This window comes from Colossoma macropomum, unplaced genomic scaffold (assembly GCF_904425465.1).
Source record: "Colossoma macropomum unplaced genomic scaffold, Colossoma_macropomum, whole genome shotgun sequence".
NCBI lineage: Eukaryota > Metazoa > Chordata > Actinopteri > Characiformes > Serrasalmidae > Colossoma > Colossoma macropomum.
The window spans coordinates 12139703-12160978 of record NW_023494802.1 but is presented as its reverse complement, the minus strand read 5'-3'; the positions used below and the strand labels follow the sequence as shown (position 1 = coordinate 12160978).

The window sequence follows — 21276 nt, the reverse complement described above, 5'->3', positions numbered from 1 at the left end:
TCAATTAAGTCTGTTTTAAAAAAAATCCTTATTTATCATCCTCCAGTAATATATGTCGGAATATTTAGAAAAAATATGCGTGATTGTTTTGTCTTCAGTTATTCAGTATAGTATTGGGAATATTCAGGACACAAAAATTAAGTATTTGTATTCTGTCCAAGTTCCATTCTATAAAAGCAGTATTCAGAAAAAAGTTACTTAGAATAAAAGTAAAAATAAAGTAAATTTTCAGGAGAATACTTTTAAAATAATTAACTGCTAAATATAAAAAAAATGCAATATGCAAAAGAAACACCATCAATGCTTGTTTATAAACTTTTTTAGAATCAGCACACAACATGCAGCAAACATGCTTGTTGAATTCTAAAGTGGACCTCAGTTAACAACCTCTTTACAAGTTCCTGCTAAAGCCTGAGTAGACTGATAAATCAATGGGATGAGCCAGTTATTAATCTTAGTGTTACTGAAATCTTTTAAAGAGCTGATCAAACTTATAATCTTCTCAGTAGTGAACATGTTTGCAAGTGAGCAAGTTTAGCATCTGTGTTGTACTGGACTCTTGCTGAGGGGATTGAAGGAGCAGCAGCGGACAAGATGTGTTGTAAATGTATTCTACATCTATTCTGAATATGTTCTTTTTTTATGTATTGTAACAGAATACATTACTGAATACATTCAGAGCAGTGTATTCTGTATTCAGCCATCGCTACTTTTGCTGAAAAGTATGTTGTCAAACCCTGGGGGTGGTGAACTGTGGAGGGCTGGTATCCAGCACAATTTGGTGATTTTGCTGCTCTTAACACACCAACTAAACTTGGCAATTAACTGCTGAGTTGAATCAGATGTGTTTTAAATAAAGAAAAATCACTAAACTCCGCCAGACTCCAACCCTGCAGGACTGGAATTTGGCCCCCCATGAGTTAAGCCCATTTTTATCGCTTGACTTTGGTTATGTGTATATGTATATATATATATACATAAATATATTGTCCTGTTTTGTGCCTCATTCAAAATGCAGTCCTTATGACATCAGTGTTAATAAGCAGGATTAAACTGCTGTAGTCTAAATATGTAGATATTTAATTAAAAATGGGCTGTTTTGCAGATTAGTTTTCATACATGAAACGTATGAACTGTAGAATTATCTCAAAAAAGTAAAAAAAAAAAGTTTTATATTATATGGGTTCAGGTACAATGATATGAAAGCAGTACCTGTGCATTTGTGGTCTGCTGGTTGACCGACTGTGAGGACACCTCCGGCTGGACGGCAGCGACTGTGGCGGTTGGAGTGAGTATGAGCTGGGGGGACAAAGGAACAGCACGGCCTAGGCTCCTAGCTACTTGCACAAGATTATTTTGCTGTGCCTGAAAATTATAAATTATATTGTAAATATAATTATATGTTTACATGTAAATTATATCATAAATTATAATGAGTCAAAGATGACTGTTTTTAAGTATATCAGAATACAGCACAGGCTTTTGTCATTGGCAGTTATACTCTAAAAAGTAACAAATGCTTTTCCTCATACTGAGGACTTCACAATTTAGGTGTTTTAGTTTTACACTTTGGATAACAATATATTTACAATGGAAGTATAATAATAATAATAATAAACAGACTACACTAGAGCATCATTAGATTTTGAAGCAGTTATTTTAAGCCTATCCAGGCCATAAAGTCACGAGTGGAAACTGATGAGGCTCCATTTCACATCCTGGTGTTACCCAGTTCCTTCTTGCCATTGGATACTCCACCAAAGCTATGAAGGGAATGGAGAATTTGCCAACAATAATGTTTTAGATTCACCACCTCAGGTCTCATTTGTTTTCTAAAAGAACTGCTGCCATGGCAAAGCTATAAGCCAAGGCCACAAGAAAGGACTGGTTCCAGCTGTAAATGTGGAAAGCTTGACCTGACAACCCAGAACAGAGAGGCATGGGCATATTTCCACTATAAAAGGAGGACACACCACATGGTATTTCTATTTCTACACCATGTGCCATACAACTATTCCTGTTTTATATGTGGAGGGAAAAACCATTAGACTCACTCTCGCCGGGAAGCTGTGGGTTAACCATGAAAAATAATAGCAAAGATCTACTTCTATTCATTTCTAACCCTGTATAACAGAGGTGGGCTTTTTCTCGGAATGGGACTTTCAGTGGGTCATAAATATACTGCTAGTTTAACAGCGCTTGTTTGTGTGTGTTTTGGTGCACATGTGTAGGTATCACCCTACCATCTGTGCGCGCAGGTACATCTGTGCTTGACTGGCGGTGAGGGTGGGGGTGGAGGAGTTCCCCAGAAGAATGGCCTGCTGGCTAATGCTGACCGGAGAGGAGGTCACTCCCTGACCTCTGCTAATCAGCTGGGCAGCTGCTGCAGGAGAGCTGGCCAGCTTAATCTAGGAGAAAAAATTATGGAAACATAGTGTGTGAAACTACAGTACCAGTACCAACCACTTATTCAAATTTTGCCCCATAAAATAAAAATACACCGACTGTTATACAAGAAGCTGCAGCGTACAGTGTATTAATCCAAGTGTGTTCCCTTCTCTAGTTTTGTATTTTATCTAACAGAATCAAAAGGGCAGAAAATTTAATCTCAGTAGAGATTAAACTGCCAGATAGTATTCAGATTAAATTATTCTGAATAAGCTATCTTGAATTTTTTATAAAGTGTCCCCATGTTCGTAGAAAGTTATTATGAATCTCAGGTTGTGAGGCCCAAAATTGCCCATTAGAAAGTAAGTATTATTAATTACTTCCTACTTTATTGTTACTATTCTGCACATTTTAAAGTAAAAGTGAAGACAGCAGAACTATGTGGTCTCCTGCATGGAATCATGTAGAGACCAAAAAGTACTAAATCCAAACCTAAAAATCGTAAAGTCTTAGTAGCCTTCCTTTGTTTGGGTCCAGCTTGGCAAACTCTTGGCACTGTCTCAAGTAATCTCGATCAAATGACATGTTTTGGTGATTGAAAAGTTTAACTTATTGGAAAAAAAATAAAACAAAAAATATTAAACGTGCCATAACATTTGCACAGGCCACATTTTATCTTTTATTTTTCCCCTTAATGTTAAAATGTGTTACATTTAAATATGCTAAATATGTTTTTATGTATTATAAAACTAAAATGTGCAGAAATGTGTTAACTTATTTTCAATTAGAAAATCAGCAAAGCATGTCATTTAAACAGAGCTGCCCAAACTGAATGCATAGACTTACCATTACTTTTGGGGAAAATTTAAAAAATATGTATATATATTTTTGAATGGTTCATTCTGGGAATAAATTCATTCCTAAGCATCAACAAATTTCAAGCATTTAACTCTAAACCTTTACATTGAAACGTCTTTAACCCACAGAAGTCACAGTTATTGCTGGCATTAATAAAAACACAGAATTCAATATTGATTATTTCTTACTCATGTAAGCAAGTACAGAAACTCTGTAGAAAGAACAGATCCTAAACTTCTGATCCAATGTTTGTATTTGTAGATATAAGAGGTCTTATTATGGTTTGAATTTGATAAAACATTTTTGTGCGCATAAAAACATGCTACACAGTTCTGTCACATTTTCTCTATAAGCTTCAGCTTCTATTTTTCTCTTAACTAAAACGTCTTTTTCTATGTCAGCGAGGTCCATTCAAACCGATACTAAGAATGCTATAACATGCTGACCTTGCGAGGATGAAATATGCGGTTATAGATCAGTAAACTGGAATGAGATTTACAGTCATTTGTTCCACGGAAGCGGACGCTCGCTGAGTGAGACGTCAGTGCCAGGTTTTATAAAGCTTACCGTGGTTTGGGAGGATACAGCCTGCTGAGATGCCGTGCCGTTCTGACTACAGTTCTGTCTGCCTGCCACAATGCTGGCCTGGATGAGAGAGAAGGAGGGAGAGAGAGAGAGAGAGAGAGAGGGTCACAAGTCATATCCAGCCCTCATTAATCAACAGTAAAAGCTCTCCACATATAAAGACACCACACATGATGTTAGCAACTATGGCAGGAAACAGATCTCTCTCCCCTCTGGCCTGGCTCCACAGTCTGTCACTCAAACCCCACACATCAGGCCAGCATTCACTCAAAGTGCTTTTCAAAACATGCAACTTTACAAAAGTACTGACCGGATAAGCCGATAAACCTGCATATTTTCGCCACCACTAGAAACCACATTGTATGTAATTAGTGAGTTTAAGTGCCTGTGGCTCTGCCTATGTTTGGTGAGTTCCTGGAAGTGGTAGATTTTGATCCTGTATGGCTAACTAATGGCTATTCTCTTGTTTTCATTCGCCTCAGGGTCCACAATTGCAGGATGTGGTTTGGCAAACAACAGTGTTTTTTTTTTATATAATAGCTGAAAATTAGGATTTGAGAAGTGCAGTGAATGTGATAAATATCCACAGATGTCTCAGGAAGACTTAACTGCATGAATAAATATGATGGAGAGGTTTTAAAGAGGCCTTTTTTTCTTTCATTTTTAAAAGAGTTTAGGCACATCAAAACAATAGAAGAATATATCTTCTTATATCGTTAATTTAATTAATCTGCAGAATAACCTTATTTTAAAGACTGTTTCATGCCCAAACATCTTCACTACCCATGGACCCTATGATGCGCTGTTCAGGGAAATACTATTATTTGGGTGATAACAGCCCTCCCATTAAAAATACAAGTTTCTACATTTAGAAGATTATATAGGACTGGTCAGTGGTAATATGCCCCCAAATGCAAGGTTTTTGGCCCTTAAAACACAAGCACAGGGGGACATACCTGCAAAATACCCCAATCTAAATGTAGTAACTCAGTTCTAAACTGCAAAAAACAAAGGGAAGTGAATGTTACTGTCTCGCTAAATCAACTGCTGACAATGTTATTTTGGCAAAAACAACCTCTCAGTAAACATACATTATGTCATACATTAGATCTGCTTTTACTGGCACGCCTGATGTGGCTGCACTGCGATTCTGCACTGAAGCTTAAGGTCTTGAGCAATCAGTGATTTATGGCGAATTTACTTTCATCTGAGTTGCCTAAGGACAAGGTCGGTAAACATGTACAGACGAAAAGGTGTGAACGTGATGTATGATATCCGTGCTTCTGAGTAACGGCACTTCTGAAACTTCTCACACACCAGTATAGAAAATGCTTACGAGGAAGAAATCTAAGATTTCTTCTGTCACGGGTAAACTGTATGTGTGTGTGTGTATGTGTTTGTGTGTTTGTGTGTGTGTGTGTGTAATAGACCTGTTGCACTGCGGCCAAGCTCAGGTGTTGCTGCTGGAGGGCTGCGGTCTGCAGCATGAGGTGCTGCTGCTGTGCTGCATACATCTGCTGCAGGTACTGAGCTGCTGTACTGGGCTGCCTGTGCAGAGCCTGCTGGATCACCTGAGAGAGAAAGACAGAGAGAGAGGAAGGGAGAAAGTGAAAGAGATTTTTTTTTTTTACATGGTTTTAATTGCCAGCTGCCCTTTTTTACACAGTAACAAAAGTATTTAAAATTTACATTAAAAATTAAAACTAACATCAATCTGAACCCAGCAAACAAAGAGCATCCTAATCAAAATCTCTTTACAAATAGTCAGTCCGTCACGTTACGAACGTAAATGGACGTCTAAAATCTGTTTTAAAAGTCAACTGATTGGTGACTTAATAATAATAACCATGGGTGATCAAAATGTGCTGTTAAAGTCAATTTGTCAGCAAGGCTCAAAGGTCTTCTATTACACTGAATGCAGTTCTAACGAAGGAAAATGCAAACCTTTCTCATGCTGGAAAGTGTCCTACCCTTTTTCCAAGAATGTAATCAATCAACAATTCCATGGAAAGTACCTTGTCAGGCTTAGGAAATGCCTTCATTGTGGGAGAGCTCAGTGCTGAAACAATAAACTTTAGACACTGTGTAAGTCCTCGGCTGCAGTGCTGGACGCCCAGCATGGCATGAGGGGTCACTGCCATCCATCACAGCAGATAATCAGTCAGAGCAGAGACAGCCCGACTGCACTGGCCAAAACCCCACTGGAGGCTACAGAGCTCCCAGCAGTGCACACGGCTGTCTGTTACAGCTATAGAGAAACTCTTAACTCTAACTTTTAACACAAAGTGCTAAGCTTGTTTACAGGTGACAGCAGCATATGATATGAACCATTAATAACTGGCCTGAACATCATTTTGGTGGAATTGTTCTGTTTACTATGTACAACAATGAATAATTGTCCTTTAGCTGTTACATAATGTTTAAAATTATCCAAATTTCAATGATAAAACTACTGCATGCCGGCTTAATATCTCTCATTTGCCTTTACATGGTCTTTAGCCACAGATCAACAGCCACAGAAGATTTATTTAAGAACAGAGGAGATGAACTTGCAACCAAAAGAGCAAGAAATCTTCAAATCTTGACACAAAGCTGCAATCAAGTTATGCTAGTTTTCAGCTGGACTTTCTTCAAATTACAAGTCAAAATGGCCCAAAAACAGCTCAAATCAGCTATTTATCAAAACCTCCTCAATGCAATGTGAGCATGATAAAGTAATAGCAAAATGTCAGATCAATATCAGTGGTCACCCCAACAATCCAATTAAACATCAGCTCTGTCATTAGGAGACTATAACTGAACATCTCAAACATCAGGATAAAGATCTGACGCCTAATTCATCAACAACTGGAATGGCTAACCAGCCCAGGACTTCTGTTCAGAGTTCTCCACAGCATAGTGACACAATGAAAACCAATACCTCAAAGCAGAGCAAGCCAGCCTTAATATCTTCAACTCCGACTGAGTGTGTTCTATTTCAGCAGCAGATGGAAGTGTGAAGTCCATTTGAGAGAATCCTCTGCTTGTTCACTCATCTGTCTCGTGCATGTCCCACGCAAATCTAGATAAATGAGGAACTCCTGCCCTTTCGGTCAGTCAGTCTGGGGATATCCCTCCCTCCCTCCCGCTAAACAGAGAGAACTCAAACTCAGAGAGTCTTATAAGGGTTTAAAAATGGTTTAAATAAGTTAAAATGGTTGTTAATGATTTAATTAAAACTCCTTACAGATCATAAATAAGTAGTTGTAATACATAAATAAAAAGAGCAGCAGTGACTTGTTGCTTGCCAAATAGTGAACCCATTCTTATCTATGCTGTTGAATCTGAGATAAATAATACTGTGATAAGTAATATTATATTGTATGTTATATTTTATATATATATAACATTCAACAACAGTAAAATATTGTTAATTCTTATTATTTTCCAGCCATTTTCCAACTTGATTATAACTTCTGGGAACAATTTGCTGCTGTCGAACAAAACCTTGTATCTCCATTTTTGTCATTTTTCAGTTTTTGACATCATTTGAAAATGCCTTTCGCCCTTTGCATTGTGTGTAAATTTCATGATGAAAGGACCACACAAAACATCCCAAAACTACTTGGAAAAACATTCATTCCATTGGCTTACAATAAAAATAAATTAGGTTTTTTCCTTCTTCTGTAAAGTTACCATTTTGGAGAAACAAGGTTCTCTTCCGACAGCAGCGAATTGGTGGTCTGTCTCTTCATCTCTAAAACTTATCATCATCAGGATCCTCTTGTTTAGTGCTAATCTGGTCAGATTTTGGCTGTTTCTCCTCCCCACAATGAATCTACAGCGTTCATTAAAACTGCAGTATGTTTTTAATACTACTTGCTGTTATCTGTTAGAATTACACAGAGAGTATCAGTCAGTTTCATAAGAAAAACTAAAGAGTACAGGTGGCTGTCTGCCTGTAGAGGGCAGTAGAGGAACATGCAATTCAGATGGATCTTAATGTAAACTATCAAAATAGTAAACCATTCTTTTATAAGAGTACAAGGCCAGTACTTTGCCTTAAAATAATGCTGAAACGTCAACACTATATCAACTGCACCACATGGGAAAATAGAGAAACTTACCCTCAATGGAAGCCCAGAATCAACATATGGTAAACTTCCTTTCTAATTCCACTGAAAGTAGATCCAAAATGGCCAACTGAATGAAAAATACTCATCCAGCTGGCCATCTGAACCAAAATACACCAAGCTGGTACGGCATTCTGTAATGTATAACAGAATCATTGTGGTCAGTGTGGTAAGAGTACTCTACCTGTACCGTCTGTCTGTCTGGGATTCCGCCATACACTGATATCTGTGAGAGAGTTTGTGGCCTGTTGGTGGCGGTGGCGCTGGTGTTGCCATGGCTGTTGCTGGTGCTGTTGCTGGTGGTGGTGGTGGTGGTGGTGCTGGAGTTGCTGGGGGCAGCAGTGCTGGGGCTGGAGCTCACTGACCCCTGCTCCCTCTCCATGGCAGCCCTTTGTCCTGCTGAGCAAGATCCACGGCTACTGCTGCTCCGTTACACTCTCTTCCACCTGCCACCAAAAAAGCACAGTCACCAGAGTCAGTCTCAACATGTGGAGTGCCCACTTCAAGAGACCAACCGCAAGAATTCACCACATTCATGCGTGCTATGTCCTCTTTAAGATATCCTACACTCTCAGAAAAAAGGTACTCAAAGGTCACTGGGGCGGTACCCTCAAGGGTATGTCTTGATTCCCCTTAGTTAGGGAACATAACTGTACCGTAATCCACTGCAGTTCTATTTTTTAAGCTATACTGACTCCACGCACCACACACACACATATGTACTCTTCCCTGTGAAAAAACTTATTTAAGGTACACAATTGAACCCTAAAACCACTGTTGTCCCTTTGAAGGTACATTTACATTGCTCGTACTTTAATGAGGGAAAAATGTGTCTGTGCAGTACCTTTTTTCTGACAGTGTATATCAGAAGTATCTACAGTCCTGAAGACATACAGCCCTGGAGCGTTTAGTTCCACCACTCTTGCTCTAATATTCACATGCCCTTTAAGGCCTTGATTAACTGGATTCAGTGTGTTGGATAAGGGTTGGAACTAAACTCTGCAATTTGGTAGATCTCCAGTACCAGAGTGGATATCCATGTCCTAAATGTGCAGAACGAGAGGTATGATGTCAATATCATACCTTTAATTCTACATAAAAACAAAACAGTTTTGTGACAATCCATAACAATCACACTTAGTGGATATAATGCACTTCTTTCCAGGTTTATATAAGCACGCCTACTGCAGGTGTATTCAGTCTGAACATTCACAAAGCAGTGGTTCACACACAGATAAGGATTGCCTCTAAGAGCTACCTCCTGCAGTGAGAGTGGCAGCAGCAGTAAATTAGCCTGAATTATTAGAAATGGTAGAAAGGTGTTACTGAGGAATGTGTAATTCAGACAAACACTATTGTGATCTTCTGGAAAGTGGTGCTGTTTTCATTTTCTTCCCAAAGCTGAAACAGTTTTGGAATAAACTCTGTTTAAGACCACACTCACTGCTCAGTGTCGAAGCTACTGACTCGGGCTGGCTGTAAAGTAAGCTAAACTTTTATAGTTACTGTATTAACTAATGTTGATTTTATGATGATGCCTAAAGATAAATAATGCTACAGAGCAATGTCAAGATCAGTTAGCTAACTACGTTATTTATTAGCTTAGCTGCTGACAGTCCCCTTGATAAATTAGTCACATGAAACAGTACAGTACAGTACTTTTTAACAATATTAATGTACTTTCTACATGTAGAAATATACATCAGTATAACAGTATATTCACTTGTACACATGCCATTCTTTGTATTGTTGGACTAAAGTTTGCTAAAGTTTGTAAAAGGTGATGAGATAAATGATGACTAGCTCCAGTGTTTAGTGCTAGCTTTGGCTCATCTTAGCTCACACCTCCTCCTGATGAGACATTAAAACCTGTTGCATTATTCCAGTGACAAAAAGATTTTCATGATTTGATTAATGTAAACATGGTTTCCAGAATTTTTATTTTTTTTTTTCATTAAAATTGGTTTACATTTATGTTTTCATTTCTCAATTTGGGCAGAATATCTTGTAAAGTCACTTTTTGAATAATTAAATGTTTTCAAAGGGTCTCCTCTGTGTATGTTTGTCCATTAGCAAAATTGTTAGGGATTCCAGGTCACCTGAGCTGAAAGATTGATGGATAGTAACTAAGGAAGGGGGGCTTGTATAAATTTTGCAAATGGTCAGTTACAGTCCAGGAGGGCCAGCATAGTTTTGTCATTATTTCTGCGGTTAGGATGTGAAACGGTCACAGTATTAACACCATCGCTAAGGTTTCATTCAACTCCTCAGAGCATAAAAGCATAAAAGACTAGAACTGTAGAATTGATTTCTGGTTCTGAGGGACACTTGGTTTAACTCGTTGGTGTGTTTGAGCAGGAAATCACCAAACTAGGGTGGACTAAATCAATTCTACAGTTCTAGTCTTTTATGCTTTTATGCTCTGAGGAGTTGAATTAAAGCTTAGCGATGGTGTTAATACTGTGACCGTGTCACATCCTAACCTCCGGTCTCATGGTCAGCCTGCAGCTGTCACTTAAATGAAACTTGAGCAATATGAATCATGAGCTTCCATTACGTTAGAATCACTGCATGCACACTATGAAAGAGTAAGCAAGTGTTCATATTCAAGTTCTAACTGGTTCTTACTGATTACTTGGAGTGAATGTTCTGAAAACAAACACTAACAATCAGGGTTCCAGTTCAAAATGACATCAAGGTTGTTCTGATTTACACATCATTGCTGCAAGTTCTAGGTCATGTGCTTCTACCCATCAGCCTATTCATCTACACTGTAAAACATTTTAGCGTAAAATGACAGTAATATACTGGCAGCAATTTCTCCAGTCATTTACTGTTTATTTACAGTACTCATACTGTATTATATAATTACACTCCTTGACTGTATTTGTAAATAGATTTGATTACTGTATTTGTACAGTTTTCTCATATGTGCTGTAATGTGCCCCCACAACTGTCTGAAGATTCTCAGTTTTGCTAGATTATGTAGTACAACATGTGATGATACAGGCAAACACAACAAATCTATCTAGCTAGTATCCAGTAGCAAATGCTTGAACGTTCATGCAATTTGTGACATATTTAAAAGAATGATCATGCTATTTTTCACAAGAGCACAGTACGATTTGTCAGTCACATTGTGAACTGAACATCTTATTACAGCAATTACATGCACTTAAACCAGTCATTAACATTGCAAAGATGACAGTAACCGAAATCTATTAGTTGTCATGTAACAGAATGAACTAAAACACAGAACACCATCATGTTTAGCATGACAAAACATATTAAATGCATTCATACATGAAAATAATGTTAAAATTTAAAAAGTGAATAACCTGTAGATTAAGCGAATCAACCAAAACTAACAAAAAACGTGAGGAATGCTGGGAAGGTCCACCCTGTCACTACAGTATTCCGTGACAAGCTGCATGAAGTACTGGTCACTTTCCCAACATGCTGTAAATCTGTGCTGTAAATTTACATCAGTTTACAGTGTAGCTCCTGTTCACTAAAGACTGCAGGTATAATGAGAGTTTGCTGGAGGGGTTGAAGTGAACAGCGATGATGAAGCACCAAACTGTGTCATGATCACAGGCCTTTTTTGTGATGCGTTTACAGCCCACTCTGCTGCTCCAGGTTTAGCAGCTCTTAAGACTGAGGTGTGTGAACAATACCACACACGAAACATCAGCCCAATCACCAGCATTGTGCTTTGATGTGCCAGGGCATCTCTGTGGCTGCAGGACATGAGTCAACAGGATCTATGGCTCAGTCTTGTCTGAGAGCCACAACCGTACACTGTTGCATTGCTTTGGTATGCATTTGAGAAAACGCTGCCTTCACAAAGGAGCTTAGGTTAAGGATGGTGATGGTGATCTTAGGGCTCGTTTGGATTCAGTTTAAAAGCATCAGGTAAATCTCAGTTAGGTGACATGAGTTGTACAGAGTGTGTTGCCTTTGTCCCACTAACTACATCAATAACACTGAAACTTTGTTGTAGAAGAATGCAATACTATACAAAGAATATCACACACTACTTTATAGTGGAGTTTAAAACTAAAGCATGTTTAACCCCCAAACCACATTATTTGCTGGAGACTGAAATTATGGGTGGGCAAAAGTAATGACACATTGGTATCGATATGCCAATATTAGCAATGTTAGGGTGCTAGTAGTAAAGCGCAGTAGTTTCAGTGTTTCGAATGATATTGAAAGGTTTTTGTATTGGTATCAAAAAAAGAAAAAGTGTTATTTTGCCATGTCTAGAGATCAATATTATGACATATTACTGTTATTGTGATAAACTATTGTGAATATAGTACTGTGCAAATGTTTATTTTCCAGCCAGTAAGTTCATTTTTCAGCATCAGAAAAAGACAGAAAGTATATATTTTAACAGAAAACTAAACAGAGCCCTCAACAATTGAATTTCATTTAAATGTTTTTCAGTATTTAGTGCATCCACTCTTTGCCTGTATTGCAGCTTTCATTCTCTTTACGAGACTTGCTTTCATAAATCTGCAGGGATATTTTTTCACACCTTCTGTTTCTCACAAACCAAGTAATCCCAAACACATTCATTGATGTTGAGGTCTGGACTCCGGGGTTGTCCTTTGCTCTGAGAATACCAGCAGCTTCTCAGTAAGATTTTCACATTTTCTTTTTTGTGCCTGTTTCATTTACTTTCATTTAGTAACAGTTTCTTTACAGCTACATGTCCTCTTCACAGTGGAACGATGGACAGAAACACCTGTGGATTTTTGTCAGATCTGAAGCAAGAGTGGAGCTTCTCCTATCTCTTGAAGATTTAAGCACAGTTTATCTGATGATGACAGTTTTGGTGGTCTATCAGGCCTTGCAATGGTGTTAGGAGTCCTTTTTATTCTATATCTTCTTAATGTTTTTTTGAACTCCAGTTTTGGAAACTCCTGTTTGATTCACTTATTGTCCCTTGACTCTCCCCTTCACTTTCAAAGAAATCTTATATCTAATCTCCTCAGTAATATCTCCTGAAAAATTAAAGTTTTGTACTTAATGGCCATTCTGACTGGACATACAGTATTCCTAGAACACTGAACATTTGCATATATCATAAAAAACAGATGTGAACTAATATGGAAAGCCTGTAAACAACAGGTTTACAAAGTGTACAGTAACTACACAAACTGCACAGTAACAAGCAGCTGATTGAATGTTAGCCATTATTTTATTAATGTATTTACCTATTTTTAGTTTTCCTCCTGTTCCTTCTTAAACAGTTTACTTTTGTAACCACTCAATTAACAACTAATACTATAATGACACATGTTGTGAGTTGTAAACATGCCTACAAGTATCATGATGATTTTTGCAATATCGCCCTCCTTTAGGTACAAATCATAACTGATAAACAATCCAGACACATGCGCTCTACTCACATGGGTAGGAGTGTAGCTGTCTCAGCAGTGAGGCAGCCTTTCTTGCATCCACTCACAGGCCACAAGGGATCACTTATGTCCAGTAAAACCCATTCAGTCACTCCCTTTAGCCCCTGAACTCCGCCCATTACAAGTGACTGAGACCCAGTGCAATCATTAAACACACGCACTTCAAAGGCCAGCCTGGGTGCTGGAAGGGGAATAGGGGGTGGGATGGGGTGCTAGAGGTACTTTTCAAGGAAAAAGGGGGTTGGTGGGTATAGTAGATCAAATAGACACCCTTTCCTTTATTTACTGGTGGAACATAAAAAAAAGGAAAGGAGCATCCCAACAATTATCAGCCAAACAGGAGTGGATATGTGCTCAGGTGAAGCAGCACACATGCTAGAACATGTCTAGCATGAGGCATAGTCAAAAACGTATACGCTAAAAGGCAAAAAGATTTGCTCAAGTGTTGTTGTTTTTTCACTGACACCTCCAAAAACCACTTCTTTCTCAGTATTCCATAGAGCCCCCTGCCCACAATGTTTTTTACATTATGCTTCTCATGCATTCTTCACTGCTCCATAATATCTACATTTTTCTCTGCACATTTTCCAACATAGTCCTCTAGATTTAAATGTAATGACTGTGCCATCGCCCGAATTTTCCCAAGCCACTCCATCATATGGAACATACAGCTAAACTACCAGTCAAAAGTTTGGCGTTAACACTTTCTTTTTGATTGTTCTTCACATTTGGAATAATAATGGAGACATCAAAACAATGAAATAGTTCATATGAAATGACTCCAGTCAGAAACATTGGCCTTCAGTTACACTGGGCTTTAAAGAGGCTTTGTTCAGTCGCAAAAATTCTAAACAAAATGGAGAACAAACTTATTGCTGCAGTCAACACACATACCGAGCTCCGCCCACAAACATCCACAACAAACCAGCAATGTGTATCAAAACACTTTTTTAACTAATCAAATGTCGTTTTAAAAAAATGTTTCAAGAAAATAGAAAAACATACAATCTGGTGTGTCCAAACATTTGACTGGTAGTGTAGCTAGCTAGAGTGGACACAGCTAAAATGAATTAATAGTCTAGCAAAACAGCTATCTAGCTATCTAGATAGATAGATAGATAGATAGATAGATAGATAGATAGATAGATAGATAGATAGATAGATTTAAACAAAAAATAATTACATCTTATAACACCTACATATATTAACACAATCACACAGTGCAAATTATTCAAATACTCATGTTTTCGTCTGTTATGGTGGTATTAATTTCATGATTTAGTATTCAGAAACTTTATCTTTGTTAACCTTTTAGACCCCACTAGAATACTAGATCACTCGTAGTGATTACTGACAATTTTCAATGTTTTAAATAAAACACTTTATCCTAAAACCAGGAGAATATAGTGAATACGTTCACATTACCAGATTGAAGTGGCACAAATCCCTAATGTGACTCTGATGAGATCTGATGTTTTCAGAGCTGTGTGGACACGCAAATTTGATCTTTTCAAATCTGATCTGAAGTAAGTAGGCTAGCTAATCAGTTTAGCTGATTCATACAATACATTAACAGCTGTAAATCTCTGCAGATTTAGGAGAGTCCTGAACAAGATTTACATGAAATGTGACACTTTCTTAAAAAGAATATCTGCCTTTTCTCAGTGGGGTTTCCAGCAGTATTGAAATGCATCACAGGCTGGAGTTACCGAGGAGGACCACAGGCAGTGGTGAATATATTCCAACACTGCTATTATATTTTTGAGTGCTTTTGAACACCAGACACAGGACTTTCTGACAGTGCCTCAGGTATGTTCATGACATCAGTGAGCGCGAACCGCGTCACTCCACCAATGAGCTGATCATCTCACCAATCAATCAGATCTCAATGCTAACGTCCCACCACCCAAAACCCGTCTGCTGTAGAAAAACGAAAGACACCCGTAAGTTTTCTGTCATTTTTAATAAAATACGTCCTTCTACTTTCCAACATTAAAAGAATGTCTCACGCAAAAGGTTTGTTTTTTGTTTGTGGCCATTCTTCTTTGGTCACCCCCATTCATTGAAGACTCATTCGTGGGCGTCTTCTAGCATTTTTGCAGTCATGTTTTGATAAAATGGGAAAAACAAGAAGCAGCCAGGCTCCCCTTAAACCTGCTCTGGCTAAACTGAAATGGATCTTGAAGAATGGTGGAGACAAAATAAAATACAGTTATTATATACCAACAAAGTGGGTACAGTCTGAGAGAAAAGGGGCAGGTGCTCAAGTGCCCCCCAAAATTCTGTGCTTGTGCCTTCAAATACTTCCCTAACCGTCAATATATAAGTGCGTCTGAGGAATTGTGTTTGATTGCCAGTGCAGCAGCGGCCATGAATACACAGAGACAACAAAGAGAAACACAAACATGCAGGACAGAGAGGTTTTCTTTAAAGACTAAAATCTCCAGGTCATCCCATTTAATTAGTGGAAATTTACAGAAGCAATTAAACATGAATACTTCAAGGACAGTTCACAGTCGTTCTCCCTCTTTTTAAAAGCTTCATCCTCATCTTGCTTTCGCTCTTTCAACCCCCCGTCTGTCTCCTTGTACTTCATTATTTGGCTGGCTGGCATTTTACATTGCGCATTATTCCACTCGATTTGCCCTCTATCCAGTATGAGGTACTAGTCTATAAGAGGGAGGTGAATATCTGATGTTTTTTGTCCTGGAAATCCCAAAAACAGACACCATCCATCTGCCCCAAACACACAGAACCACTGAATCAAATCATTCCTCTAAGTCTCTGACCAGGTCAATATTACACTTTTGGTTGCAGTGTAGGGAGTTAGCATACAGAGTTAGCCAGTTCATGGCCGTTTTTACACTGTGAGATAGTGGTAGTTGCTGGAGTTTCAGGGCTGGAGAGAGGTGTTAAGGCAAAGATGGGTTGTTAGCCTAGACCACATCAAACAGCCCAGTCTGCTCTCCCTCAGGGTGAACTGACACCAGATGGATGAGACATCCAATCTGTGCCTGTCTGGACAGGCCAGCGCTGTATTCAGCCCATCAACCAGCCACCAGGAAAATCTCACACACATGGCCATTATTACTGACTAACAACTGACCGTCCACCTTCTTTCTGAGTAGAGCATGCAGTGCAGCGCTGGACAGCTTATATTGTCTGTGTCAGAATCAGACTGTCTGGGCCAAGAATGTTCAATTCTTTCTCACAAAACAGCCTCAAACCATAATTATAGATAATTATACAAAATATAATTATTTGAGCACCATAATTATCATACTGATGAACAATATTCATATAATTTAGTAGATCAATTGGAGCTCTGTATGGTACAGAGTCACTGGGGTGGTAACCTCAAGTGTATCTCTTCAGTACCTTTAGAAAGGGAACATAATTGTACAATATTCCAAAGCTATTAATTTTTTTAAGCTGCATTGACTCAATACAGCCTGTCTTGTCTTGTTTGCATTTTATTGGTCTATTTTAAGTACAAACATATACTTCTCCTCTGGGAAGAAAAATACTGAAGGTACAAAATCAGACTTTAAAACCAGCAACTGCAGCTTTGAAGATACAAGTACATTGTCTGTACCTTGATGAATGAAAAACGTAGCTTAACAGTACCTTTATTTCTAACAATGTGATGAGATAAGTGTGCAAAATACTGTACTTTGTAAAATATACCTATGTAAAGAAGCTGTTAACATTTTATAACAACAAAAGTCAGGTGGGGGGGGGGTGTCTAAAATTCAGTAATGAGAATTTTCATTTGGAAAATGTTAATTAAAAATATTTTTTTAATTATTTTTCATCACCACTTCAATAACCAAAAAAGTTATTTAATTAAGTTAGGCGCCAGTATTTGTCATGTTTATGAGAATAATCCACAATACATTTATCTCAAGTAGCTCTTACATCTTTTTTTTTTGTCTGTTGTATAGACAACTAGTCATACTCACATTCATAAATAAAGTGTTTTGTATTTTGTAAGTGCAGTATTCAGAAGCCAGACATAAGACCATTTCTATTGGTTTATTTTATATGAAATGTTCAGTGTAATGGACAAGTGCCATTTTCATATCATGGAAAAAAATGGAGTTGAACATGATTAAAATAATGAATCTCAACTGAGCGCATTATTTGGTGTAGTTAAAAACAATCAATTATGCAAATTTATCTTATTTGAACAAAGAACAAAGATTTTTTTCATTTAAAAAGCAGTGTAGTTTATCCTGGACCAAATCATCTTCATCAGAATGTGCTTATTATTTCTTAAATGATTCAGTAATATTATTTTCATTGTGTGACTGCAGGGTTCACATGAACCCAAACATGAATTTCACATAAATTCCATAAAGTATGCACAGTTTCTAATTTTCATCACACTAAAGGAGACATTTCCAAGAGATATAATATAATATAATCCACTAAGATAATTAAACTTACATGCTCAGAAGACACGTCGTTCACCAACGTCTGTCTGAGGTCTAATTTGTAAATGGGAGTCCCAAATCCACAGGTGTTGTTGGAACCATGGGGGACAAGTGGGCATTTGACCCACCACTTTTCAAAGTACTGGGGCAGAGACCCATCACTTTCTGACTGAGTTCAGAACGCTTACATCAGAAAATCCCCACTTTCTCCCTGCATGGAGTGCTGACATACAGAGATAAAACAGAAAATTCAGTTCAGTCCTTTCTGATGTGGAACACCACACCCGTTTCAGGACAGCACCAAAGAAATGAATGGTGATCTGGAAAGAATTGCTTGTCTTGGGACACTTTTAAGTGACCCCTACTTCAGTCGCTGCTTGGGGAAATGCATTTTTTTATAAAGGTCCACACCAAACTAGGGAATTCATCACATGCTTTCAACTGTGCACATCAGTGCTGTACTGCCTGTTTTAACATTTTACTCTTTACAAACACTCATCATTCCTGCAGCAGATGAGCAATAAAATAATAGCAAAGATATGCTTTTGATTTTGGCACATGGATTACTGAACATATTTTGGCCAAGCATCAATGATTTGATTGGTTAAATTCAAATTGGTAAACAAACCATAAAGAAGTAGATATCAAGCAAGGTGTATTATCATCTGTTTGACTGTTATTCACATCGATGACAAGTGTCTTTATTTTCTGTTTTCATGGTGGTGAATGTAAGAGTAACAGAGCATCCCTGCAACATTTCTGACCGATAAACGATCTCCTACATGCACAAATTGGTGCACTGTAGCCGGAACCAAACCCCTCTGAACCAAATTAAAAAAGATACAATATCACAAAAACTCTGGCACGGACTTTAGAAAATGAACTAGGTATGAAAACAGCCAATGTTCTTCAGAGATGCTGGTAGAGTTTGCTATTTGAAACTGAACCCAGTACAGCACAAGCTCTGACACTGACACTGTTCCTCAGCAGGTTAATAGAGATGTGTTATTAGCATGACATGAAAGGTAGGTAGTCAGTCAGTCAGAGGCCTAGTTGCATTTTTTGCATTCAATAAGTTCTGTCCCACCACTGCTGGAGGTGTGGTGCCACCCCTGGGTGTTCCTGTTCATCCTTCAACTGTGAGAAGACAACTCCTATCATATTCTGCTGTAATACACATGCTGTAATCCACTATGTGGTAAAAGATGTTCAAGCTGCACCTTTTGTAGCGATGACGTTCACCTGAGTGACACATTAAATGGCACTGGAGTGCTGATGTAACGTGACAGGCTGAGATGAGTGTAGCAGGGTAGTGGTTGGTCTGACATGCTGCACTCAGGATATTAGGCTAATCACATGTTATCTTGACACTGCCAGCCAAGTATGAATTTAGAGAAACGGGAACAGGAGCCACTAGAGCTCAACTACTGGAGTGGAGTCCTGTCAGTGCCTGTTGAATCTGAAGGGTTATGAGCCTTCAGCACCGGTCAGAGAGCAGCACTCGCTGTTCAGAGAGAGCTGAACAGTGAACAGTGAGTAGAATACAACAGCTAGAGGCCTCAACACATCCAGCTCACTGCCCAACATACCTGCTGAGTGTACATCAGAGAGAACAGGCCATAAATCAGGAGAGAGAGAGAGAGAGAGAGAGAGAGAGAGAGAGAGAGAAACAGCAAGAGAAAGGAAGATAGACCCAGAGAGGGGTAAAGAAGAGGAGAGAGAAAAAAGACAGACAGAAAGAGACAAAGATAGAGGGAAACAGAAAGAGATAGAGATGTGAGAGAGACAAAGAGAAAAAGAGAGAGACAGAGAGATAGAAAGACAGCGGGACAGAGAGACAGAATGACAGAAAGACAGACAGAAAGACAAAAGACTCAAAAACAGAGATAGAAAGACATAGACAGAAAGACAAAGAGAAACACAGAAAGAGAGAAAGCCAGAGACGGACAGAAAGACACAGAGAGACAGAAAGACGGAGAGAAAGAGAGAAGGAAAGAGAGTCAGGAGAGAGATAGAGAAACAAAGAGAGACAGACAGAGAGAAAGAGAAACACTGTAAAAAACTTCATGACAAAGTAACTGATTTAACTCAATTTGAGGACAGCAGAATTCACCCGACTCAAACGCTGGGGTTCAAAATCTCCTGACGTTGGGGTAAATTCTTAGACCTCTGCACCACATGTTACTACAGTGCAGTTCAAAGTTAGAACAACAAACATTTTTTACAATGTATTAAAATTGCAAGGATATTTTGTTTTCAATTTCAAGAGCATTGAAGACCTGAGTGAGTACATGCAAACTGGAAGCAGTCTGGCGAGGAAATATTAGGGCTTGTGTGGGGAGGAGTCTAAGGGAAAAAAAAGAGGGATGAGGAAAAAAGGAAGATGAGTGCGGCTCAGACCTAGATTGAATTTATTCTCGACGGCCTGCCTTGAGATAGTGTATGCGAAGCGGTGCCTTTCCGTTTAGCCGAAGTACAGTAGATGGGTAAATTTTTCACCCCATTCATTCATATGGGAAAAAACTGTAATTTAATGAAGATTGTACGAAAACCATACGTCGGATCAAAAAGCTGTATACCAGCACACTATTCCTGATAAGACCGAACCTTCTGAAGTTGGAACGGTGTCAATATCTCTAAAACTGCGGGACGAGTGAGTGGACAAGAATCTGACAGAAAAATAATAATTAGAAGAAGAGTAATATAAATCGGATAACAATAGTGTTAATAGTGCACTCACTAATAATAATGAAAACTTAATACTTAGAATAATTAATACTCAAATACTCTATTACTGTTCAGCTTTATCACCTGTCTGTAAAGCTGTGACTGGTACGAAAAGTGCCCTATAAATTATTATTATCATTTATGTACATTATTTAATGCAACAAGCCAGATAATTACATGTAAGTAATATATTACGTAACTACACTTACATAGTATAGCGGAATGACAATCCTATCTCTTTTAAAAGATATATGCTGTTATTGTAACCAACAAATGATTACTCTAAGAGGTAAAACAACAGAGAAACTCTATAAAAAAACATGGAAAATTTAGTATCGCCCTGTAGGAAAGTCATCAGGCTTACTATCAATAAATCATTCACCAGGCTCTGCCTTCCAGTTACTGATTATGGCTCTGAAAGTAAAAGATTTGTCCTGCCTCACATTTTTGGTCTCCATCATCTTCCATGTTAGGGCATTGCCCGCTTTGTAGCACCCAGGCAGAGGGAGATTTGTGGCCCTAATTTCCTTAAGATCTACCATAAAACTGCCTGCTTTGTCTGCAGGGGGACTGTAGGCTTGAACTGAGGTGGTGAAATACGGCCCCTGCTGTCACAGTATCACTGACTGAAGGGCCCAGCAGAGAGACTCAGTGATTGTAGTGTGGACACACCTTTATTCAACAGCTGGAATATGTCATGAAAGTATATGGATAATGTTTGTGCATGAGCAGCGATATGAG

The 21276-nt window shown here is 38.4% G+C and overlaps 1 protein-coding gene across 1 annotated transcript in view; it reads right to left on the bottom strand.

Moving 5' to 3' along the window:
- The window catches only part of phc2a (polyhomeotic homolog 2a (Drosophila)), a 52225-nt gene that overhangs the window by 19183 nt on the left and 11766 nt on the right, over positions 1-21276 (bottom strand). Inside the window, exons 2-6 of the mRNA XM_036592509.1 lie at positions 8128-8389; positions 5262-5402; positions 3814-3891; positions 2244-2408; positions 1213-1365 (exon numbers count right to left, since the gene is read on the bottom strand). Coding sequence (XP_036448402.1) covers positions 1213-1365; positions 2244-2408; positions 3814-3891; positions 5262-5402; positions 8128-8325 — 735 coding nt within the window. The 5' untranslated portion in view covers positions 8326-8389. The remainder of the gene's footprint in view (positions 1-1212; positions 1366-2243; positions 2409-3813; positions 3892-5261; positions 5403-8127; positions 8390-21276) is intronic.